Source organism: Oncorhynchus gorbuscha, linkage group LG06 (genome assembly GCF_021184085.1).
Source record: "Oncorhynchus gorbuscha isolate QuinsamMale2020 ecotype Even-year linkage group LG06, OgorEven_v1.0, whole genome shotgun sequence".
In the NCBI taxonomy this organism is placed as follows: domain Eukaryota; kingdom Metazoa; phylum Chordata; class Actinopteri; order Salmoniformes; family Salmonidae; genus Oncorhynchus; species Oncorhynchus gorbuscha.
The window spans coordinates 53,391,596-53,417,233 of NC_060178.1; the positions used below are offsets into that span (position 1 = coordinate 53,391,596).

Genomic DNA, 25,638 nt, shown 5'->3' on the forward strand with positions numbered 1-25,638 from the left:
GTTAATGCAGCTGGTGGCCACACCAGATACCGACTGTTACTTTTGATTTTGACCCCCCCCTTTGTCCAGGGAGACATTATTCCATTTCTGTTAGTCACATGTCTATGGATCTTGTCCAGTTTATGTCTCAGTTGTTGAATCTTACGTTCATACAAATATTTACACATGTTAAGTTTGCTGAAAATAACCGCAGTTGACAGTGAGAAACAAATTCATTAAAAATCCTACAATGTGATTTTCTGGATTTTTTTTCTCATTTTGTCTGTCTTAGTTGAAGTGTACCTATGATTAAAATTACAGGCCTCTCTCATCTTTTTAAGTGGGAGAACTTGCACAATTGGTGGCTGACTAAATACTTTTTGCCCCACTGTACCTCACCCAACAAATTAATGGTAAAGATTAGCCCCGCAGATCTGTAAATTGCATTATGCTTATCTTCTCTAATCATTTTGGAATGTGGCTGTGACGTAGAAGTCCGTCACTGGCCGCGGGCAGCATTTGGTTCTTTAACGCACACACATATTCTTCACTCCTCCCTGCGCCATTATAAGATAAGTTAACAATGTGGGTCGACACACAAATTAACTTCTGTCTTGGTGCATGCATTTCACACCTGTCAGTGTTCATATTTGAGAGATACAATAATTATTATACTTATCAATGTTGTGGATGAGCGCATTGTTTGTTTGTTCTGTTCCTCTCTCTCCATCTCTGTAGCTTCCGGGTATGCTGGAAAAGGACCCGAGCTAAGGGAATTGGGTTGGCTTTATAGTGCCTGTCCCAAATGGCTCAGTAATGCATATGGGCATATTGAAAGATATTGTCAGTAGTGAGGTAATGTTGTAAATGTTATGTTGTGATATTGTTTAAAACCGTGTTGCAATGTATATCCTTTAGTATGTTTAGTTCATGGAAAAGGTAGGTTTGTATTGTTAATTGATTAATTAATTAGGGTTAATTGTTCTGAGGGGAGGGGCTAGCCCTACAAAAGGAGCCTCTCTTTCAGTCATGGGGAGGTTTTTTGTTTTGGATTGAGCTGTGGATGGGGCAGCATTGTTTTTAAGCTGTCCCATAAGGTAGACGTTGATGGCAGTACTGTTGTTTTTTTTGTTCCGGAATCACTTGTAAATAAACACCTTTGCACAGAAGAACTTTTGCGGTTCCGCCATCTTTTTATTTTGATAGAGGTTAGGTTATCCAGTTTAGCCTTCTGGCCTACTCTACGTGACAGTGGCATTTACATTGTAGCTCCTTCTACAAAACAGAATGCCTGGGATATGGACTTATCTGAAGAGAAGATCGCTTTTGAGGTTTGAAAATATAATCTGATTTTGGAGTGTCATGACCCTTGAGCAGTAATTTTGATAGGACTGAGTGGTTTGAGTGGGGAGGAGAGAACTGGAAATGATCTGTTATTGGCATAGAGGTTTGGAACTCGCTTATTGGTCTATTAACTCATTTCCTGCCTGGTGATGTCACCAGCAGGGTTGGGTAGGTTACATTTGAAATATAATCCATTACAGTTACTAGTTACCTGTCCAACTTTTTTTTAAATCAGTAACAGAACTTTTGAATACCCAAACCCAGTTACTTTTAGATTACTTTCACATTAGAAGAATACATAAATTCATTTTACCATTTGAACGACTTCAATTGCAGGATAAATCACTGGTAGATTTGACATAGCTGGCCATAAATGGTTGTTGCATTTTACTTGGGTTGGTTAACTAGGCTTATTCTAACCCATTGCTTTCTATCTTTAATACATATAATAATATTATTAGGCTATATCTTTACAAAATTAAAGTCTGTCAGATTTGCAATGTGATTACCATAACCAAACAAAAACAATAACAAAGGCACTGGGGCGAACAGTGGCTCTTCTTCCCCTAATGCAGATTTGATCTTTAAAGCTAAAAACATATGCACTTCAGAACATACGTAGCTACCTGTGTTCTGTATCATAAAAATATGTTCTCTCTCTCTTTCTGTGTGTATGTGTGTGTGTGTGCATGCGTTTGTGCATGTGTGTGCGTGCATGTGGGTCAATAGTCCAGAGAGCATAGTTTGGATGCCCAGAAAGCAGCTCCTTGAGGTTTCATCATGAATAAAAACAAGCGAGGAGAAGAGAGGGAGCTCTACAGTTTAGATGTCGGAGATTCCACCTTCACTGTTCTGAAATGCTACCAGAATCTAAGGCCCATCGGCTCAGGAGCACAGGGAATCGTCTGGTAAGTGTAATCACTATGCAATTACTAGTTACTGAGAAGAAAAAACAATGTGCTGGTTTAAAAAACTATATGGCCATAGGGACTTGGTACAAGATACTTTTTGAAAAGGGTAGTCTATGACTGGCAGAAGTGGTCACCTCTTAGTAAATGAAAATATTGGCATAGTATTTTTTTTCTATATATTTTTTATTTATGCTATCTTTTACATTTATGTTGCTACTTTTATTATTCATAAATAATTTACTTTAGGTTCACATCGCTGTTTCATTTTCATATGTTGTTATTTTGTTTATGTGACATGTTTTCTTATTGGTTATTGTGCCACCCAAAGGTGATTTATAGAGCTCCCATGTGGACACTCAAATCTTTAGGCCTTGATGAAGGCGGACACAATGCCAAGATGCATTGGGGTTTGTTTGTCATGCTTATATTTATTTTTGGATTTTGTTGTGAATTTTACCCCAATTTCGTGAAATCCATTTTCGAATCAATTATGATCTTGTCTCACTGCTGCGGGAGAGCCAGGTCAAGTCATGCGTCCTCTGAAACATGACCATCCAAACCACACTCCTTAAGCCAGACACACTGATGTGTCAGAGGAAACACTGTTCAACTGACGACTGAGTCGTTCAACTGGCACCCGGCCCAACTTAAGGAGTCGCTAGAGCGCGATGAGCCAAGTAAAGCCCCCCTGGCCAAACCTTCCCCTAACCCGGAGGACGCTGGGCCAATTGTGCGCTGCCCTATGGGACTCCCGGTCACGGCCAGTTGTGACACAGCCCCGGATCGGGTCTGTAGTGACACCAAAAGCACTGTGATGCAGTGCCTTAGACCACAGTGCTACTCAAGAGGCCGTTTTTATCTATTTCTAACGAAATGCCCCAGAAAATACCAGCCCAGAAATTAAGTTCATCCCTCCGTTTGCCTTGATGGGCAAAAGTCAACCCCACGATAAATGTTTCTACATTTTTCATTAACTAAGTGGTGGCCTTCATACCATTTTAGTTTTTTCTGCCTGTCATATACTAGTTAATTACTGTTTTAACAGTGGGTTGTACTAGGTAATTACCAGTAAACAATACAAAATAAAGTGTCACCATGTATTGTTTTCAAATCCTTTTTGCTTGAGGTTTTCGTCTTCTTTTTGTTGCCCCATGAAATACTTTTTTTTCCAGATTCAACTAAATTCATTAAAATGAAATGCTACATAGCAAAGTACTCCAGTTTTAATTTGTCTAAATACTGTGGTGCTTAATCAATGGAGGAAGGTTGATGCCAAAGCTGGTCCATCAATGGCACAATGGACCATGGAATGTTTCAAGGTCTCATGCTGTAAAACATCCAATGGAAAGAAACACAAATTAGACATCCATTTAAATTCCTATTTCCTACGGTCTCTATCACCCTATTGTTAGGTATGTGTTCATGTATTGCCATGCTCTTCGTCTTGCCTTTTCAGTTCAGCGTATGACCACAACCTTGAGAGAAATGTGGCTATTAAGAAGTTAAGTCGGCCGTTCCAGAACCAAACGCATGCCAAGAGAGCGTACAGAGAACTGGTGTTAATGAAATGTGTCAATCACAAAAATGTAAGTCTGCCTACCAACACTGGTCAATGACTTCTTCCTGCTGTTTTATTCTATTCCAGGTATGACTCTGACAATTATCCTCAATTATGTTTATGAATGGCCTGGCTGGAAATAGAGAGAAACTCTAAGAATATTATTTTATGAATGCATAATGGTACTTCAGAAGGAACAGTAAACAGGCATTTGCTTTGGTAGCCCATATAGTTAATATACACACAGCTAAAATGCAGATTCATTCAACCAGCATCCAGAACTACAGTTACCCGTTTTTATTGTTATATTGAATAATACATTTGAAAATTACTTGATTACAAATGTGTTATGATGAAGGACTGTTTTCCTTATATTGAGGAAACTAATTTAGCAAGCATTGTGTATGACTCGTGTGTTCATGTTGTTACAGATCATTGGCCTAATAAATGTATTCAGCCCACAAAAATCATTAGAAGAATTTGCAGACGTGTAAGTATATTATAAGAAAGGTCTTGAGCCTTTTGCGTAAAACACTGGGGGAAAATCCTCAGTGGAAATGCACATTAATTGATGTATAATAACATGATAAACCTTTGATAGTGTAAAATGATTACATGCTGTTAGGAATTAAGACATAGAAGGATCATAGACTGATATTTTAATAGGGCCTGTCTGTCATCAATTAAATAATTGCTCAGCTATTACCAGAATAACTGTCTGAAATCTCTCTGCATACTGTATCCCTCTCTGTTTAAGCCTTCCAGCTGGCTCCACAGATGTGGAAGTGTGCGCCTGCTCTGTGTGTGTGTGTGTGTTTGTGTGTACACTATGTGTGTGTGTGTGTTTGTGTGTACGCTATGTGTACACACAAGTGTGTGTGTGTGTATTTTCATCTTTCTTCCTTCCTGTGTAGATACATTGTGATGGAGCTGATGGATGCCAACTTGTGCCAGGTGATTCAGATGGAGCTGGATCATGAGAGGTTGTCCTACCTGCTCTACCAGATGCTGTGTGGCATCAAACACCTCCACGCTGCCGGCATCATACACAGGGTACAGCTCATACTGGCTCATACACACTAACGCTAAGCTAACAGGTAGACACAGGGTATAGTTCACACCAATAACAATAAGCTAACAGGTAGACACATGGCTCATACTGGGTAACACTAAACTAATAATGGGGAATTGTTGTATTTCCAAAGATTATACTGTAAACTAAAAAGATTATACAGTAACTCCTCCATGTCAGAGCTGTGATGTTGGCTATATCCACAGGAGAGCAGGAGGAACATGTTAATGATCTAAATATTCATTAAGATTTAATGACTGGGATTGCATCCGAAATGTCACCCTATTCCTGAGCTCTGGTCAAATAAATGCAATGTATAGGGAGTGATAGAGTGCCATTTGGGATACATGTTTGGCCCAATGGCGCATGTAAAGTTTATTCAAGGATGGGAAAAAAATGAGATTCTGAGATTAATCTAGATTCTAGAATAATGTAACTGGTTTGTATGTCATGCTACCAGGCCGTTTGCCGACATGCAAATCTGTGAAAGATGACTCACTACTCAGTAACTGTAGTTAAAATGGAGTGACTCATTACTGTTGTTAAGATGGTGATGAATATGGATGCTGCCCTGTTTTATAATATTATGATGACAACATTCCTATAATCCTACATAGCTTCATTGATGTCCCCCACCTTACTATAATAACTAAAATAATCTGCCAAGACGGCAAATAGTGCTCTCTGACGGGATTGTCTGCCATAATCTTTTAGTAGAAAATGCTCTGGAACAACTGCGCAGACAGTTTTCGCTGTGTCTGGGCTTTAAAATATGCTGCTGCTATTGATGATGATGACAATGATGACGACGACAAAGATCATGACAATGATGATGTTCTCTCCTTGTCCCTTCTCTAGGATCTAAAGCCCAGTAACATTGTTGTGAAGTCAGACTGTACGTTGAAGATCTTGGACTTTGGCTTGGCTCGGACGGCGGCTACAGGTCTGCTGATGACCCCCTACGTAGTGACCAGATACTACAGAGCACCAGAGGTCATACTGGGGATGGGCTACCAGGCCAACGGTCAGTACATGTCAATCAATCAAGCAAATATTCATTCACCATAATGATTTTATGCATTAACCACCACTGCAGATTCTTTCATGACATTGTTTTAATGTTGTATTACTCTTGTAAATAATAATTATGTTTATAATGACATATTGGCTACGTCCCTTCCGTCTTCAAGAGAGCGAGAGTTGCACCCCTTCTGAAAAAACCTACACTCGATCCCTCCGATGTCAACAACTACAGACCAGTATCCCTTCTTTCTTTTCTCTCCAAAACTCTTGAACGTGCCGTCCTTGGTCAGCTCTCCCGCTATCTCTCTCAGAATGACCTTTTTGATCCAAATCAGTCAGGTTTCAAGACTAGTCATTCAACTGAGACTGCTCTTCTCTGTATCACGGAGGCGCTCCGCACCGCTAAAGCTAACTCTCTCTCCTCTGCTCTCATCCTTCTAGACCTATCGGCTGCCTTCGATACTGTGAACCATCAGATACTCCTCTCCACCCTCTCCGAGTTGGGCATCTCCGGCGTGGCCCACGCTTGGATTGCGTCCTACCTGACAGGTCGCTCCTACCAGGTGGCGTGGCGAGAATCTGTCTCCTCACCATGCGCTCTCACCACTGGTGTCCCCCAGGGCTCTGTTCTAGGCCCTCTCCTATTCTCGCTATACACCAAGTCACTTGGCTCTGTCATAACCTCACATGGTCTCTCCTATCATTGCTATGCAGACGACACACAATTAATCTTCTCCTTTCCCCCTTCTGATGACCAGGTGGCGAATCGCATCTCTGCATGTCTGGCAGGCATATCAGTGTGGATGACGGATCACCACCTCAAGCTGAACTTCGGCAAGACGGAGCTGCTCTTCCTCCCGGGAAGGACTGCCCGTTCCATGATCTCGCCATCACGGTTGACAACTCCATTGTGTCCTCCTCCCAGAGCGCTAAGAACCTTGGCGTGATCCTGGACAACACCCTGTCGTTCTCAACTAACATCAAGGCGGTGGCCCGTTCCTGTAGGTTCATGCTCTACAACATCCGCAGAGTACGACCCTGCCTCACACAGGAAGCGGCACAGGTCCTAATCCAGGCACTTGTCATCTCCCGTCTGGATTACTGCAACTCGCTGTTGGCTGGGCTCCCTGCCTGTGCCATTAAACCCCTACAACTCATCCAGAACGCCGCAGCCCGTCTGGTGTTCAACCTTCCCAAGTTCTCTCACGTCACCCCGCTCCTCCGCTCTCTCCACTGGCTTCCAGTTGAAGCTCCATCCGCTACAAGACCATGGTGCTTGCCTACGGAGCTGTGAGGGGAACGGCACCTCAGTACCTCCAGGCTCTGATCAGGCCCTACACCCAAATAAGGGCACTGCGTTCATCCACCTCTGGCCTGCTCGCCTCCCTACCACTGAGGAAGTACAGTTCCCGCTCAGCCCAGTCAAAACTGTTCGCTGCTCTGGCTCCCCAATGGTGGAACAAACTCCCTCACGACGCCAGGACAGCGGAGTCAATCACCACCTTCCGGAGACACCTGAAACCCCACCTCTTTAAGGAATACCTAGGATAGGATAAAATAATCCTTCTCACCCCCCTTAAAATATGTAGATGCACTATTGTAAAGTGGCTGTTCCACTGGATGTCATAAGGTGAATGCACCAATTTGTAAGTCGCTCTGGATAAGAGCGTCTGCTAAATGACTTAAATGTAAATGTAATATTGCAAATCACAGCTATAATCAAGTTTCCATCCAACCTTTTTGGGGTGGCAGGTAGCCTAGTGGTTAGAGCGTTGGGCCAGTAACTGAAAGGTTGCTAGATTGAATCTCTGAGCTGGCGAGGTAAACATCTGCAGTTCTGCCACTGTTCCTAGACTGTCATTGTAAATAAGAATTTGTTCTTAACTGACTTGCCTGGTTAAGTAAAAAGATGTAAAAAATGTCAGTAAAGTACATCGGAAATAAAAGGTCACGAAAGGCCTGTTGGAAAATTTTTCAGTAAACTTTCCGAATGTTGACACAACAAAATATACTAGACATGGTGGGATATTTTGGTGTCTGTAACATTAATTCTGTGTGTTTAAGGTTCTGTTTTTATTTTCTTAGTCAACCTGTTCTGGAACGTAGCCCTGTCTTTCATTTTTGTTAATTGATTTCACCTGTGTTCGATTCCCACCTGGCCTCATCAGCTCCCTATTTAGTTCAGTTCTTTCTGTTTGTATGGTTGTGTGGTATTGTTTGACCATTGCCTGCCTGTGACCACGATTCCTGCCTTCTGCGACGGCTTAATAAACATCTGCTGCTCTTTGTGCGTGAATCTACACCTTGTTCACCCTGATCATTCAGTACAAAGTGGAGGTGGAAATGCCTTTATGCACAAATATATATGGAATACCATTAGCTTGTATGTTTTATTTGGTACACGGGAATTTAACCGGTAAAAGTGATTTTTATGTGCACTACGTCATCATGCACAGGCTCTTATTCGCAACAAGTCAATTTGATGGAAACACATCTTTGTTGGGAAAATGCTCATATTGTTTTTATGCAGATTATTTTCTATTCTCTTGAAAATCTGTCGCCAATTGGATGTAAACCTTGCTAATGACAACAGCACTGTTTTCATTACATTTATGTTTTTATAAATCATGGAAATTAATTCAATAACAACACCTTTTTTTGCCAGCTTGTACATTAGCCATCCACTTCTCTTCAAGCCTCTGGGAAAGTTGTTCACAATGAGAAACAAAGGTCTCCTTACTAACTACTAAAAGCTAACCCCCCTCCTCCTCTACTGCCCATGTTGTAACAGTGGACATATGGTCTGTGGGATGTATTCTGGCAGAAATGATCCGCCACAAAATCCTGTTCCCAGGAAGGGACTGTATCCTTGGTGCTTCTGGATGTAAATTGTCTCCTGCCAAAATGAAACAGTTTGCATCCTCTGTGGCCATTCCTCTTCAGTCTCTCGGTTTATGAGATGGCCATTTATTTCACGTCCTGATTTCCTTCCTTTTCCTTCCTGTGCCTGGAGACTGGCAGACCCTGAATGCTGCATCCATTTTCACTCTCATTCACCCAATTTACTCTTTCATGCTTTCATTTTTCTCCTTCATTCACCAGATGTATCCCTCTTTCCATTTTCAGTTTCATGTGTCTGATTTATTCGTGTTGTACACTTTTTGTAAATCATTCACATTCCTCTCTCATTTCCTTAATCTTTTCATTTTTTTCTCTCTGTGTTTGCATGTCATCCCTTCATTCATCGTGCAGTGGACGTGTGGTCAGTGGGTTGTATTGTGGCTGAGATGGTCAGGGGTAGTGTGTTGTTCCCAGGCTCTGACCGTATCCTTTCCTATTTTCCTGTGTTATCATTTCACCATGTCTGCGTGTTTACCTTGTTTTTACCATTGACCACCGCCCCATGGAGCACTCCTTTTGCACTATTCCCACCATCATATCCAGGTACACCCATACTCTCATCCTCCCTCCCCATAACCACTTAAGCTTCTGGCAATACACAGAGATAGTTCTAGAAAAGAGGAATAGTTCTGGAACAGTACATCTCTAGCATAGTTATGTGTGTCTGTGGAGAAGGCTATGTCTGTGTGTAGTGTTTCCCTAACTCCCCCTGCTCAGACATTGACCAGTGGAACAAGGTGATAGAGCAGCTTGGGACTCCGCCACAGGAGTTCCTGATGAAGCTCAACCAATCAGTGAGGACGTACGTAGAGAACAGGCCGCGTTACGCAGGATACAGCTTTGACAAACTCTTCCCTGACGTCCTCTTCCCTGCAGACTCAGAGCACAACAAACTGAAAGGTACTGGAAATGCAGTGTTTGTATGTGGGTAGGGTGAGTGTGTGGTGTGCGTGTGTGTGCATGCTGGTATGAATCATATTCACTTTCCACTTCCAGCGAGCCAGGCCAGAGACCTGCTGTCTAAGATGTTGGTGATTGACTCGTCTGAGAGAATCTCTGTGGACGAGGCCCTGAAACACCCCTATATCAACGTGTGGTACGACCCAGCAGAAGTGGAGGCGGTAAGTGTTTAACAAATGGTAGAATCTATTGGAGGGGGAACTTGATTGACACTTTTAGTCAGAAGAGTGAACTACGGTTGATGGTTTGATGTAGGGATGAACCTTTCTTCCCTCTCTTCTCCTTTTCCTGTGCTCTCTTCTGCTCTTTTCCTCTCTTTCTTTTTCTTTCTTTCTCATCTCAGCCCCCTCCGAAGATCACAGACAAGCAGCTGGATGAGCGAGAGCATACGGTGGAGGAGTGGAAAGGTTAAAGATTTACATTTACATTTACATTTAAGTCATTTAGCAGACGCTCTTATCCAGAGCGACTTACAAATTGGTGCATTCACCTTATGACATCCAGTGGAACAGCCACTTTACAATAGTGTATCTAAATATTTTAAGGGGGGGAAGGGGGGTGAGAAGGATTACTTTATCCTATCCTAGGTATTCCTTAAAGAGGTGGGGTTTCAGGTGTCTCCGGAAGGTGGTGATTGACTCCGCTGTCCTGGCGTCGTGAGGGAGTTTGTTCCACCATTGGGGAGCCAGAGCAGCGAACAGTTTTGACTGGGCTGAGCGGGAACTGTACTTCCTCAGTGGTAGGGAGGCGAGCAGGCCAGAGGTGGATGAACGCAGTGCCCTTATTTGGGTGTAGGGCCTGATCAGAGCCTGGAGGTACTGAGGTGCTGTTCCCCTCACAGCTCCGTAGGCAAGCACCATGGTCTTGTAGCGGATGCGAGCTTCAACTGGAAGCCAGTGGAGAGAGCGGAGGAGCGGGGTGACGTGAGAGAACTTGGGAAGGTTGAACACTAGACGGGCTGCGGCGTTCTGGATGAGTTGTAGGGGTTTAATGGCACAGGCAGGGAGCCCAGCCAACAGCGAGTTGCAGTAATCCAGACGGGAGATGACAAGTGCCTGGATTAGGACCTGCGCCGCTTCCTGTGTGAGGCAGGGTCGTACTCTGCGGATGTTGTAGAGCATGAACCTACAGGAACGGGCCACCGCCTTGATGTTAGTTGAGAACGACAGGGTGTTGTCCAGGATCACGCCAAGGTTCTTAGCGCTCTGGGAGGAGGAAACAATGGAGTTGTCAACCGTGATGGCGAGATCATGGAACGGGCAATCCTTCCCCGGGAGGAAGAGCAGCTCCGTCTTGCCGAAGTTCAGCTTGAGGTGGTGATCCGTCATCCACACTGATATGTCTGCCAGACATGCAGAGATGTGATTCGCCACCTGGTCATCAGAAGGGGGAAAGGAGAAGATTAATTGTGTGTCGTCTGCATAGCAATGATAGGAGAGACCATGTGAGGTTATGACAGAGCCAAGTGACTTGGTGTATAGCGAGAATAGGAGAGGGCCTAGAACAGAGCCCTGGGGGACACCAGTGGTGAGAGCGCGTGGTGAGGAGAGATTCTCGCCACGCCACCTGGTAGGAGCGACCTGTCAGGTAGGACGCAATCCAAGCGTGGGCCGCGCCGGAGATGCCCAACTCGGAGAGGGTGGAGAGGAGGATCTGATGGTTCACAGTATCGAAGGCAGCCGATAGGTCTAGAAGGATGAGAGCAGAGGAGAGAGAGTTAGCTTTAGCGGTGCAGAGCACCTCCGTGATACAGAGAAGAGCAGTCTCAGTTGAATGACTAGTCTTGAAACCTGACTGATTTGGATCAAGAAGGTCATTCTGAGAGAGATAGCGGGAGAGCTGACCAAGGACGGCACGTTCAAGAGTTTTGGAGAGAAAAGAAAGAAGGGATACTGGTCTGTAGTTGTTGACATCGGAGGGATCGAGTGTAGGTTTTTTCAGAAGGGGTGCAACTCTCGCTCTCTTGAAGACGGAAGGGACGTAGCCAGCGGTCAGGGATAAGTTGATGAGCGAGGTGAGGTAAGGGAGAAGGTCTCCGGAAATGGTCTGGAGAAGAGAGGAGGGGATAGGGTCAAGCGGGCAGGTTGTTGGGCGGCCGGCCGTCACAAGACGCGAGATTTCATCTGGAGAGAGAGGGGAGAAAGAGGTCAGAGCACAGGGTAGGGCAGTGTGAGCAGAACCAGTGGTGTCGTTTGACTTAGCAAACGAGGATCGATGTCGTCGACCTTCTTTTCAAAATGGTTGACGAAGTCATCTGCAGAGAGGGAGGAGGGGGGGAGGGGGAGGAGGATTCAGGAGGGAGGAGAAGGTGGCAAAGAGCTTCCTAGGGTTAGAGGCAGATGCTTGGAATTTAGAGTGGTAGAAAGTGGCTTTAGCAGCAGAGACAGAGGAGGAAAATGTAGAGAGGAGGGAGTGAAAGGATGCCAGGTCCGCAGGGAGGCGAGTTTTCCTCCATTTCCGCTCGGCTGCCCGGAGCCCTGTTCTGTGAGCTCGCAATGAGTCATCAAGCCACGGAGCGGGAGGGGAGGACCGAGCCGGCCTGGAAGATAGGGGACATAGAGAGTCAAAGGATGCAGAAAGGCAGGAGAGGAGGGTTGAGGAGGCAGAATCAGGAGATAGGTGGGAGAAGGTTTGAGCGGAGGGAAGTGATGATAGGATGGAAGAGGAGAGAGTAGCGGGGGAGAGAGAGCGAAGGTTGGGACGGCGCGATACCATCCGAGTAGGGGCAGTGTGGGAGGTGTTGGATGAGAGCGAGAGGGAAAAGGATACAAGGCAGTGGTCGGAGACTTGGAGGGGAGTTGCAATGAGGTTAGTGGAAGAACAGCATCTAGTAAAGATGAGGTTGAGCGTATTGCCTGCCTTGTGAGTAGGGGGGGAAGGTGAGAGGGTGAGGTCAAAAGAGGAGAGGAGTGGAAAGAATGAGGCAGAGAGGAAAGAGTCAAAGGTAGACGTGGGGAGGTTAAAGTCGCCCAGAACTGTGAGAGGTGAGCCGTCCTCAGGAAAGGAGCTTATCAAGGCATCAAGCTCATTGATGAACTCTCCGAGGGAACCTGGAGGGCGATAAATGATAAGGATGTTAAGCTTGAAAGGGCTAGTAACTGTGACAGCATGGAATTCAAAGGAGGCGATAGACAGATGGGTAAGGGGAGAAAGAGAGAATGACCACTTGGGAGAGATGAGGATCCCGGTGCCACCACCCCGCTGACCAGACGCTCTCGGGGTGTGCGAGACCACGTGGGCGGACGAAGAGAGAGCAGTAGGAGTAGCAGTGTTGTCTGTGGTGATCCATGTTTCCGTCAGTGCCAAGAAGTCGAGGGACTGGAGGGAGGCATAGGCTGAGATGAACTCTGCCTTGTTGACCGCAGATTGGCAGTTCGAGGCTACCGGAGACCTGGAACTCCACGTGGGTCGTGCGCGCTGGGACCACCAGAGTAGGGTGGCCGCGGCCACGCGGTGTGGAGCGTTTGTATGGTCTGTGCAGAGAGGAGAGAACAGGGATAAACAGACACATAGTTGACAGGCTACAGAAGAGGCTACGCTAATGCAAAGGAGATTGGAATGACAAGTGGACTACACGTCTCGAATGTTCAGAAAGTTAAGCTACGTAGCAAGAATCTTATTGACTAAAATGATTAAAATGATAAGTACTGCTGAAGTAGGCTAGCTGGCAGTGGCTGCGTTGTTGACTTTGTAGGCTAGCTGGCAGTGGGTGTGTTGTTGACACTACACTAATCAAGTCGTTCCGTTGAGTGTAATAGTTTCTGCAGTGTTGCTATTCGGGGGCTAGCTGGCTAGCTAGCAGTGTTTACGTTACGTTGCGTTAAAAGAACGACAATAGCTGGCTAGCGAACCTAGAAAATCGCTCTAGACTACACTATTATCTTTGATACAAAGACGGCTATGTAGCTAGCTATGTAGCTACATAGCCGTCTTTGTATCAAAGATAATAGTGTAGTCTAGAGCGATTTTCTAGGTTCGCTAGCCAGCTATTGTCGTTAGCTATGTAGCTAGCTATGTAGCTAGCTACGATCAGCTAGCCCTCTCCCACCTAGACAAAATGAACAAAATGAACACCTATGTGAGAATGCTGTTCATTGACTACAGCTCAGCATTCAATACCATAGTGCCCTCCAAGCTCATCACTAAGCTAAGGACCCTGGGACTGAACACCTGCCTCTGCAACTGGATCCTGGACTTCCTGACGGGCCACCCCGAGATGGTGAAGGTAGCCAACAATCTGCCACGCGTACCCTCAAAACGGGGGCCCCTCAGGGGTGCGTGCTTATTTCCCTCCTGCACTCGCTGTTCACTCATAACTGCGTGGCCGCACATGACTCCTACATCATTAGGTTTGCTGACGAGACGACGGTGGTAGTCCTGACGAAAGATGACGATGAGACTGTCTAAAGGGAGGAGGTCAGTGACCTGGCAGTGTGGTGCCAGGACAACAACCACTCCCTCAACGTCATCAAGACTAAGGATCTATCATGGTCCACACACACCAACACAGTGGTGAAGAGGGCATGATAACATCTCTTCCCCCTCAGGAGGCTGAAAAGATTTGGCATGGGCCCTCAGATCCTCAAAAGGTTCTACAGCTGCACCATTGAGAGCCTGTTGACTGGCTGCATCGCCGCTTGGTATAGCAACTGCTTGGCATCCGACCACAAGGCTATACAGAGGGTAGTGGGTACGGCCCTGGACATCACTGCGGCCGAGCTCCCTGCCATCCAGGACCTCTATACCAGGCGGTGTCAGAGGAAGGCCCTAAAAATTGTCAGTCTCCAGCCACCCAAGTCAGACTGTTCTCTCTGCTACCGGATGTTTGTTATGTTTGTTAATGAATGCGCACATTTTAGGCTTGAGCATTTACATTTTTATTTCTATAGTGGATGAAAATTGCTACTTGGTTCAGAAATAGGCTACATTTTCTTAGCTAAAATGCATATTATTCCATTATAATGTTGATAACGACAATTAATAAGTTAAATATGTATGTTGATAATGTCCTTAAAACATGTCATCTTTTTTCTCTCTCCTTCTTTCCCTCTCTGAACTGTCTCTTTCCCCTCCTTTATATCTCTCTCTCCACCTCTCTTCTTTTCTCTCCTTGTCCTTGTCTTTTCTCTCATTTCCCCCTTTATCTCCCCCTCTTTCTCTCTCGCTCTCTCTGTGTCTCTGTGTTTCTGTGTCTCCGTCTCTGTCTCTCTTGCTCTCTCTCTCTCTCCCTGTATTCACCCTGTTGTAGACCTGATCTGGAAGGAGGTGTATGAGTGGGACGATTGGACCAAGCAGAATGGCGTGATCAGAGGACAACCTCTTTTAGGTTAGTTTATTTTGCTTATGTGAGCTGCTGTCTGCTGTTACTGTGTTAATGTTGACTAAATCTGTATATTTCACGATGAAAAAACATGGATTAAACATTGTTTATGGTATGAGACCGTACAAAAATGACTGGCGAGGGTCCAACTTTAGGTGTCATTTTAAAAAATGCACCCCCCTCGTAAAACATATTTTCACGTGACCCTCCCCTTGTACATGCTTTTCCCTTCCTCGTCATTTAATTAACTTGAAATAATATAATAATAATTTGTATTTTTTTCTGATTTCATAGGCAAGCAAGCTTCACTTGAGAGTTAAGGGACCTGAAGGACCTTAAATATAATTGTATGTGTGGAGTACAGAGATGAGGTAGTCATTCAAAAATCATGTTAAACACTATTATTGCAGACAGAGTCCATGCAACGTACACAGTATTATATGACATGTTAAGCTAATTTACTCCTGAACTCATTTAGCCTTGCCATAACAAAGGGGTTGAATACATTTAAACTTTTCATACTAATACCATCTTAACTCATTATCATTATTGGATCCATGATGCTAGCTGGCTAAAGAAACAAGGCTTATTTTTTTGCTTACAGTACCTATTTGACCATAGGCTATTTACTCGCCTGTTCAAATATCTCATGTAAATCCTGATTAGTCAATGTGCTAAAATGGCCATTACTCAATGACTCGTGTGTCACATTCATGTTTTTGGAAATTGCATATCATGTCTAGGCTAGCCTGCCACTGTAACTACAATGCTCTGGCAGTCACGCTGAAAGGTTTAGGAGACTACTGTCAGAATATTCACGTCAAGTCCATCGAATCAGCTCGTGTTGTGGGTGTGATTTTTTAATTTTTTTTTTTTAAAGATGCTTCAGGGAATCAGAGATGCGCAACAGGCAGACTAGTCTGTGCTGAGTTTATTGATTACCCATCCCATGTGCTATGGGGGGAAATATACACACTGTATATTTATATACACTGTATATTTATTGTATATTTATGTATATTGTATACTGTATATTTATTTATGCCATGGCCCGACGGGCCTGTGGCAAGCCAGGGAAAAAACACACTACTGTCCCCTGTGCCCAATAAAACCCATGCAATCCCCCCAGAAAGCAAAAGAAAATTACAAGTAACTAACACACTTTTGTACAATGTGCAATTCTGTACAATTTACCTGATTTTAGTGCCCCAAAAACGTAATACTTCCAGGTCAACTGTAATATGAATACCATTGTAAAGCACAAATTCTCCCCTTTCCAGCAAAATCAATGACGAGACCTTCATATTACCTGTCTCTGCATGTTTGAAGAAGGCAATGAGCTCCTTTAGGTCTTTTTAAAAATGCCGGGTGGGAAAGGGAATCCTACTGGGAGATATGTTGTGTAGGGAAACAGCTTTTTTCACCCGATCTGTCCAACTTATCACATCTAAAATGTAAATAAAACACTATAAAGTGTTTATATAACATGTCATTACATACCTATTTGAAGGTTTGTGTCGAATTTGAATTGGGTTTTTAGGGCGGCGCTAAAGTTATCTTCAGAAGTAAATGGCAGCTGTCGCGGCTTTTGAGAGTCTTGATAGCTTGCAGTAATGACACAAAAAATGAATGCTTTCAGTTGTAATTTGACTAGGTATCCCCCTTACCCCTTACCCTGTCCCTTTCTTGTTTTTAATCTGCGAGAGAAGAGCTACCCCTGGTGGAAAGAGGCTGTACGGCACAAAATGAGTTACTATGTATGTTACGTAGTAACAAGCATTTCGCTAGACAAATCAAATCAAATTGTATTTGTCACATACACATGGTTAGCAGATGTTAGTGCGAGTGTAGAGAAATGCTTGTGCTTCTAGTTCCGACAATGCAGTAATAACCAACAAGTAATCTAGCTAACAATTCCAAAACTACTACCTTATAGACACAAGTGTAAGGGGATAAAGAATATGTACATAATGATATATGAATGAGTGATGGTACAGAGCGGCATAGGCAAGATACAATAGATGGTATTGAGTGCAGTATATACATATGAGATGAGTATGTAAACAAAGTGGCATAGTTAAAGTGGCTAGTGATACATGTATTACATAAGGATGCAGTAGATGATATAGAGTATAGTATATACGTATACATATGAGATGAATAATGTAGGGTATGTAAACATTATATTAGGTAGCGTTGTTTAAAGTGGCTAGTGATATATTTTACATTTCCCATCAATTCCCATTATTAAAGTGGCTGGAGTTGAGTCAGTGTGTTGGCAGCAGCCACTCAATGTTAGTGATGGCTGTTTAACAGTCTGATGGCCTTGAGATAGAAGCTGTTTTTCAGTCCCTCGGTCCCAGCTTTGATGCACCTGTACTGACCTCGCCTTCTGGATGATAGCAGGGTGAACAGGCAGTGGCTCGGGTGGTTGTTGCCCTTGATGATCTTTATGGCCTTCCTGTGACATCGGGTGGTGTAGGTGTCCTGGAGGGCAGGTAGTTTGCCCCCGGTGATGCGTTGTGCAGACCTCACTACCCTCTGGAGTGCCTTACGGTTGTGGGCGGAGCAGTTGCCGTACCAGGCGGTGATACAGCCCGACAGGATGCTCTCAATTGTGCATCTGTAGAAGATTGTGAGTGCTTTTGGTGACAAGCCGGATTTCTTCAGCCTCCTGAGGTTTGAAGAGGCGCTGCTGCGCCTTCTTCACGATGCTGTCTGTGTGGGTGGACCAATTCAGTTTGTCTGTGATGTGTACGCCGAGGAACTTAAAACCTACTACCCTCTCCACCACTGTTCCATCGATGTGGATAGGGGGGTGTTCCCTCTGCTGTTTCCTGACGTCCACATCATCTCCTTAGTTTTGTTGACGTTGAGTGTGAGGTTATTTTCCTGACAACGAGGGCCCTCACCTCCTCCTTGTAGGCCGTCTCGTCGTTGTTGGTAATCAATCCTACCACTGTTGTGTCGTCCGCAAACTTTATGATTGAGTTGGAGGCGTGCGTGGCCACGCAGTCATGGGTTGATAGAGGAATTTTAAATTCCCTTATGTTTTATTGCCAAAACCAATTTAATTCGCACTCATTTCTAATTCATGATAAGTTGTAAGTTTATCATTTGCATGAATTAGTAAGAGACCAGTCTTAAAAAACAAGTTCAGCATTTATTCTTGATGAGTACTGAATGCTCACACACATTACCACAGGTTATAAACTGAAAATGACGTCAGCGTTTTCCAAACGTTCCGTTTCACAAACAGAGGGCCCCTCTAATTCTCAAGCCTCCGCGTTATCAGCACGAAGTCAAGGCCAGTCAGCATAAATCAACATTCCCGACCATTTTGGAGATGGCCCGTTCCCACCACCTGGAGATTTGTACAACTGAATGAACTTAAAGAACAGACCTTCATTGTTACTTAACTTCCTGACTACATTATATACAATTGTGAAAGGGAGCAAGAGGGACAGTACATTATAGCATTTGGACTAGTCAGTTTCTGATTGGAATGTATACATAATTAGTCATTTCAAACATATTTTCCTCTATCAATCCTCCCTTTGATCAAATATTATACATTCAATTCTACATCTAGTTTTATTTAATCATAAAAAATGAAAGTATAAACGAACTTATCTAACCTTTTTATAGAGGTTTATCAGATTATCATATGAATAGACAAATAATCAACAAATCAATTATAAATGTTTATCCAACTCTCCACATTTCATTAATCAATTCTAACCTTAACTCCAACTGTTTTAAATCTACATCAGAATCATAACTCTTCCTTCCAGGATTCTTTTTTGTTTTTCTTTTTACAATCTTCATCAAAAAAACAGTTTAATCATTGAAACAAATTACAATCTAATTCCCCTTCATGTCAACACTATTCTCATCAAACATAAATTCCCCACAAATGACAGATCCGGATTCGTCCACTTCCTCTGTAGACATGCCTCCAGTCCTACACAGGTCAGAATCTGGAATCGGCCCATAACGCACCATCCGTTGGGTCATTGATCTTTCCAGAGTCCTGGAAACAAGGCCTCGCACACAGGGAATTAGACAACAGCCGCATAAAATTAATACAGTCATACAGGTTGATACAGCCCAAAACACCACATTTTTCCATAAATACTGTCTACCCAATTTAGTTCAGAGAAGTATCCACCCCAGAGTTTCTGCCAACCCGTGAGCCAGGGTGGTCAAACCAGCTGAGGCTTCGGGCACTGATTCGTCCGGAGCCGTGCCACCCGGGATGTAAGACATGGTCCTGATTACCACGCCCACTTCCTCCTTTTATCCTATGCAATTCTATTCTGTCAGGTCTTCCAGCTGGTTGCGTCAGTCTGTTCTACAAAACCTTTAACAACACCTTTGGTATTCCTGCTAAAGCGCTGTTGATTACCATAACTATAATTACGCACCTCGTGGAACACCAATGTTATCAATATATATACTCTGTCGTCAAAAGATCCAGATGGAGCATCTCTCTGGTTTTGGCTAACTTCACGTCTTGGTGTTGTATGAGTGTAAAAGGCATTCCTAAATGTACTAGAGCGCATAGCCCAGTCCAATCAGTCGGTAATACCGACCACAAATTCATTCCCCCGCACAACCACCAGATGTCAGCCCTGGCCACCTTCAACATTTTGAAATCTCCAGAGTTCAACCAGCCTGTCAAATCAGACATGGTCTCGTCAGTGGTAATATTCTCTGTCTTATTGCAGGTACCAACTTCCCCCACGTATTTCCCGTGTGTACTGTATCTGGCCAAACAGTAATATTCTCCTCTCGTCACGGTAAAGGGAGGAAGTCTTGATTTAAATGGAACCTGGGGATATAAATAGTGTAAATCAATACAGCTATCATTACTTGGCATTCCTGCTTTCATGAACAGCTTTACCATACATGCCATTCCCTTACTATACTTTACCTGGTCCCAAATTGAGTGTATGGGTTTACATAGCCATCCCTTTCAGTGTGAGCTATGACCTGGCTCCACGACTTACACGGTGATTTACACAAATACTTCCCATAGAGTCCCATGGTTCTAGACTGCCAAGGGGTGAATGACCCCAATTGATCTACACAAAATTCTACTGAGAGATCCTTGCCCAATTCCACCCTCACTTCCTTACTATTTTGTTTCAGTGACCTTCAGAGAATCTTAGGTAACATCCCATTTCCCTCATCTAGCACATGAGTCAAATTATCCTCTTTGGCACTTTCCGGGGGATCATGGTGAATCAGGAATATGGCCCCCACAATAAAACAGCTCAGGACAGTCAGTGCACACGTGAAGCCCCACCCTCTCCCCGAGAACATATCAACAGCAAGAGGCCAAGCCATCACTCCACTTCTATGAACGCTCACAGCTGGGGAAAGGTCAGGTATAGGGAATCTTCAGAAGGAGTTTGACCCCCGTTCCATATGGGTCACGGTTCCTCTCCTACTCCTGCGACCGTTCGACAGTGCCAGTATGACCCGCCCTCTTACAATGTGTGACATGTACCCAGGTAGCTCTTTCGGCTATTCTCACCGCGAAGGCAGTCACCAGTAGTACTTGGAATGGTCCCTCCCACCGAGGCTGCTTCCAGTTTTTTTTCTTCAATGATTGGATCCAGATCCAGTCTCCTGGTTGAATGTCGTGTGCCACCTCCCTCTAATTCTCCTGCTGGGCATAAAACTTTTGACATACGTGTTTGATTAATGAACAACCTCCTCATGTGTCCCACCATACTGCTTTCTATTTCTAATCGCCCTAATTGGGGCATTCTATAGGGTCTACCAAAAACCTTCTCAAATGGAGATAGCCCCTCCCTATCAGGGGTTATTCTAATAGTCATTAACACTATGGGCAGGCATTTTATCCCGTTCATTCCAGTACTTAGGTGTGTTTTCCTTAATCGACCTTTTACCGATCGATTCATGTTCTCGATAAGGCCAGCGCTTTGGGGGTGATAAGAACTATGTTTCTTCATATTTATATCCAATTTCTGACCTATATGCTCAATTACTTCTGGTAATCCAAATCGCGGAATTATCTCCTGACATAATGCTCTAGCCACTGTTTCTGCGTCTGCTGAGGATGTAGGAAACACTTCTACCCATTTGATTTGTAAGTCGCTCTGGATAAGAGCGTCTGCTAAATGACTTAAATGTAAATGTAAATGTAAATGGTATATTTATCAATTATTGTTAAACACCACTTCTTGTTTTCACTCTTAGTTAATTCAATATAGTACACCGTGAGCAAAAGTTTTTAAAATAGTTAGTTATTCCATATGCTACAAAGTGCTGTTTAACCATTCCTACCATCCCCCCTGTTGATACATGGCTTTGCCCATGTATCAATACAGCAGCATATTTAAACAGTGACTTAGGTAAAACAGGTAGATTCCCTTTATGCCAAATACCTCCTCTATCTACAGCTCCCATTCTGACCCATTTAGAAACTTATTTACCCACTATGTTATCTTTGCTCTTCCTGCACCCCCCTCTAACTTCTCTGCTCTCCCACCTTCAAGGTCTCTGCGGTGCGTGGGAGGGCTCCTCTGTATGTTTCTCATGTTTTCCAAATTTGAACTACATGGGAACTACAAACCCATGGACCCTCTTTTAGAAAAAAAAATGTCTATGAGCGGCTTTTCTCCAAATTCCTTAATCAATCTATCTTAATCCCAACAATAATCCTAACTCCTCATAGATGTCCTATATTCCTGTTAAATATAATACTATTTAAAAACGTATAATCTAATAGATGCTAACCATATTAAAAATCCTTCCTTCACTAACAAGCCCTCTCCTTGGGGACCCTCAGTATTCTATCCGACAATAACATGGGTTTAATATGTGTTGCAAAGTGTGGAATAAAACTTTGGTCCTGGAAAACAGAGTAAAGCAGAACAAAGCATTCTTATAACCCATCTGGTCCTCTCAGCTATTCTTATCCAGCATCAGGTGGGCACCATGCCACCCTTCACGACAGGGAGAACAAACATACATGGGTCATCCTCAGTCAGTAAATAATACAGAAATTAGGGTCAGAAATCCAGTAACCACCATACCGGTATACTTACCAAACCAGTCTCCCAACCAGGGTGGACAGTCAGACTCCTCTACCCCCGCCATGGTCCTCATCTCAGCAGATAGCCCATTTAAGGCCCTTAGATATACTACCATCTGGACTGGTGTTATTAGGGATATACGTACAACATTGTTCACTGAACATTTTGTAGACTCCCCCCCTGACTAGCAAGAAGCATATTCTAAGCAAGTCCATTCTGTATAAGACAGCCACAAATTGTCCTTACCATCAAAACCAGTCTCCGTGCCTCATTGATCAATAGCTGAATAGTCTAACATTAATTACCTGAATGGGATTTTTAGCATAGTGGTGACAGGTTCGGTCCAGGGGTGATAGAGGAGTGTGTCTGGCCCCGGTCCGTCTGAGACCTCCGGTTTTGGCAGTACCTTAATAGAAAACACACCCACCGTGTCTGTCCCGGTCCTTTGTAGTCCGGGGGTGCAAGTGCCTGCATCAGAGAGCTTAATAGTTTTGATGGTTAGTAGGATTTCATCACCTTTACAAAGTTCAACAGTGCTCCCAGGTTTCCCCCATATCATGGAAAGCCTATCCACCTTTGTGGGATCCCCTTTCTCCAGTCCCAAAACTGTCCCAAGTTGGTTATCATACGGACACCCTCCCCTATTACACAGGTAATGTCTCCCGTCTTTTGACACTCCTGTAACCGAGTGTTAAAACCAAACAAAAATATCTCAATTTCTTCCCTGCCCTGTTGGCTCTAAATATGTTATCTTCCACTATTTATTCTCAATGATAAATATGACTTTCTCTCTGTTACAATACCAAATCCCTAATAGCCCATTCAAAAAACTTCACAGCTAATGTTATAAGACAGAATCCTGAACCACTTTCTCATTTGCGGTTCAAACAGTAATTCTAACCCTCAACCAAAACTGCTTCATTTCTAATGAATTTACCTTAATACTAGTAACTCAATATGACCCCATTCATTATACAAATGACTCTCCCCCGAGGCTGATCAGACCTTGGGAGCCAGTCATGATAAAGTCAAAAGGTCATACCATATTAGGCATAAAGAACCCTTTATCTTTTGAATAGAAATAGTCACCTGTATAATTCAAACCCATAAAAAAAAACATCTCATAAGGTTCCATATGTGAGCCTGCCTCTAAAATACCCTTGCACTAAACAAACAGTTCTAACAGTTGTTCCATGTGTATAATTTGCAGACCTTTTTAAAGCTTATCTCTCCCCAAAGTTGTAATCCCAGGAGGCCTCTAAAGTGAGCCACCTCACCCCTAACTATCATTCCCTAATGCTATTTCGAATCAGAAACTCAATAGGTGAACTATAACTAAACCTAATGATAATTCCCCTTTGACTCAAATCATTAATCATAAGTTTTAAACATCGTCTACGGATATGTTTACTTAAATGACCATGCTACTTTTAGATACAATTAACCCGATAACATTATTATCCAATGAATTACTTTTTCTCTCTGCCGCAAATGCCATACATTTCACAGTGTAAGGAATTCGTAATTTAATCCCCTATATTTAATAAATATGCATTTGCATTCTCTCATGGCTCCTTTAATTTACTTATCTTGGGTAACTTTCATCCGTTCCGGAACAAAGAGTTCTACCTAAACCCGCCAGAAAACACTGTTCAACTAAGTTAAATCAAACCCAAAAATTGACTATAACCAATAAACAAATAAACAAAAACTTTTATCTCAACTTCTGAAAGGTTTACTCGAAGCCTCGATACACACTCTAATAGCCATACAGTTTGCTCCGTTATTGCCAGTTTTCTGGTGACAAAAGTGTCGCGCTAGTGACGTCATCATCAAGCGCTCAATCTGCCAATTCGTAGCGACTTCAAATGAATTGTAAATAATTATTGTTCGATTAACCAAACCTAATTTGTCACATCTGTTCAAATTCTGAATTATAATTTACCACCCCAACCAATCATCTCTAAATTCGCCAATTTTATAAAATCTTTTCGATGGGCATAAATCATGATTGTCTCTTTGTTATCATTTAGAATCCAATTTGCTCTAAATACCTGTCTCGTCTTTGACTTAGTATTTTAATTACAACTCTATTCCCAATACGTTATTCACTTGTCTAATTACAACTCAAACCACTGTGATTACCGTGCACTGTCCCTTTAAAATAAGACTTTTCCTTTGTTCCCCGCAATGAGAACGGAAACCAGATCGTTTTTAGAATACGTTACTTTTTTGTTCAAATTCACTGGCGTTACCTTAACCAAACATCAATAATCAGAAAAACAATCACAACTTTCACGATTAAACTATTCTTACCTAATTTATAGTCAAAAGCGTTGCACTATATAGCCCCATTTGAGTGTCTAGCAATTCCGTTGCTTGGCTATAGACACAAATCTGCCCGCCTTTGTAAAATATATATTCCCTATTCCGATTGAGTTCAGTTTTAAATTATAATCAGAGTAAACCCAACCGAACTTCTCAATTTAATTTACCCTAACATTTAACGTACCCTGTTTTTGTGTTAAACTTCTCATGTCAATTGATTCATAAATAGCCATAACGTCCAGGCAGGCTGGAATTGTATTGTATCTCTCCGTTATCCCCTTTTTCACAGTTAATTGTATTTGTTACTCCGACATCTAGACAACAGAAAATAGCCCAAATTTGAACGCCCAAAGTTTTCCCTCAGTTCCCTTTCTTTACTCGATTGTCGCCTCTGACTTCCCCACAGTTAAATTACAACCTGTTGATGATTTTTTCGTGGAGTGTTACACTCCCAATTTTGTTACAATTAAAACATCTTGTATTTTTCTTTTTCACATTATTACCACATTCCTTATGTATTTGTTTTACCAGGAATTCTAACTTTTCGACATCTAGGCGTCCGTCAAAACCATACCCTTTTCCCCATTTAGGACAGAAATCTACATTCCTTCTATCTTTTTTTGTTTCATATAACGGTAATCTTCCGTCTCTTCAGAAAGCAGTTTAGAAGGGTTACTACCCATTATAATACATTCCTGCCCCAAAATAATTCCAATCTCCAACCCTTTATGTTAATTTCTCTTTATTGGAATCCTTATCTACTTACGCCTAATAATTCCAATATTTAACACCTTATGGTTAATATCTCTTTTATTGGGATCCTCATCTACTAAAGTCTGACATTAAGTCTCACCCGTATACGATACATTACTGTTCCTTTAGGACTTTTGCTAAGATCGTCGCTCCAAATCAGCCTACTTGTAGGGTTGACCGAAGACAAATAGACCGAGTCTCAAGAGTCTCCGTCCACTCGTCGTTCAATCTGATACTAGTTTTCACCCGTATACAGCGATCAATGTTCCTATAGGACTTTGAACTTAAAATATCGCCCCAAATATAGCTTAATCTGTAGAGTTGATTGAAAATGACCAACGGAAAAGCAACTCAATTGTTCCCCATAATCTAAAAAATAAGGACCACCAACCTGCAGTGTCTATTTCCAAGATCTATAT

At 43.1% G+C, this 25,638-nt stretch overlaps 1 protein-coding gene and 1 long non-coding RNA gene across 7 annotated transcripts in view; one reads left to right on the forward strand and one right to left on the reverse strand.

The window, feature by feature from the left end:
* LOC124038076 (mitogen-activated protein kinase 8-like) overlaps positions 1 to 25,638 on the forward strand; it is a 45,094-nt gene that overhangs the window by 11,565 nt on the left and 7,891 nt on the right. For 3 of the 6 annotated variants that reach the window (XM_046353508.1, XM_046353510.1, XM_046353511.1), the window contains exons 2-11: positions 2,053 to 2,231; positions 3,691 to 3,820; positions 4,224 to 4,282; positions 4,707 to 4,845; positions 5,723 to 5,888; positions 9,140 to 9,211; positions 9,506 to 9,688; positions 9,785 to 9,909; positions 10,092 to 10,155; positions 14,997 to 15,074. In XM_046353508.1, the coding sequence (XP_046209464.1) occupies positions 2,104 to 2,231; positions 3,691 to 3,820; positions 4,224 to 4,282; positions 4,707 to 4,845; positions 5,723 to 5,888; positions 9,140 to 9,211; positions 9,506 to 9,688; positions 9,785 to 9,909; positions 10,092 to 10,155; positions 14,997 to 15,074 (1,144 nt within the window). In that variant the 5' untranslated portion in view covers positions 2,053 to 2,103. Of the gene's footprint in view, positions 1 to 2,052; positions 2,232 to 3,690; positions 3,821 to 4,223; positions 4,283 to 4,706; positions 4,846 to 5,722; positions 5,889 to 8,678; positions 8,751 to 9,139; positions 9,212 to 9,505; positions 9,689 to 9,784; positions 9,910 to 10,091; positions 10,156 to 14,996; positions 15,075 to 15,362; positions 15,440 to 25,638 lie in introns of all 6 variants that reach the window. The other 3 variants (XR_006839297.1, XR_006839296.1, XM_046353509.1) reach the window with 2 other exon arrangements.
* On the reverse strand, positions 18,834 to 21,966 carry LOC124038077. The gene is made up of 2 exons (XR_006839298.1): positions 20,611 to 21,966; positions 18,834 to 19,902 (listed from the first exon to the last, which is right to left on the reverse strand). It is a non-coding gene; the product is annotated as an uncharacterized LOC124038077 (long non-coding RNA).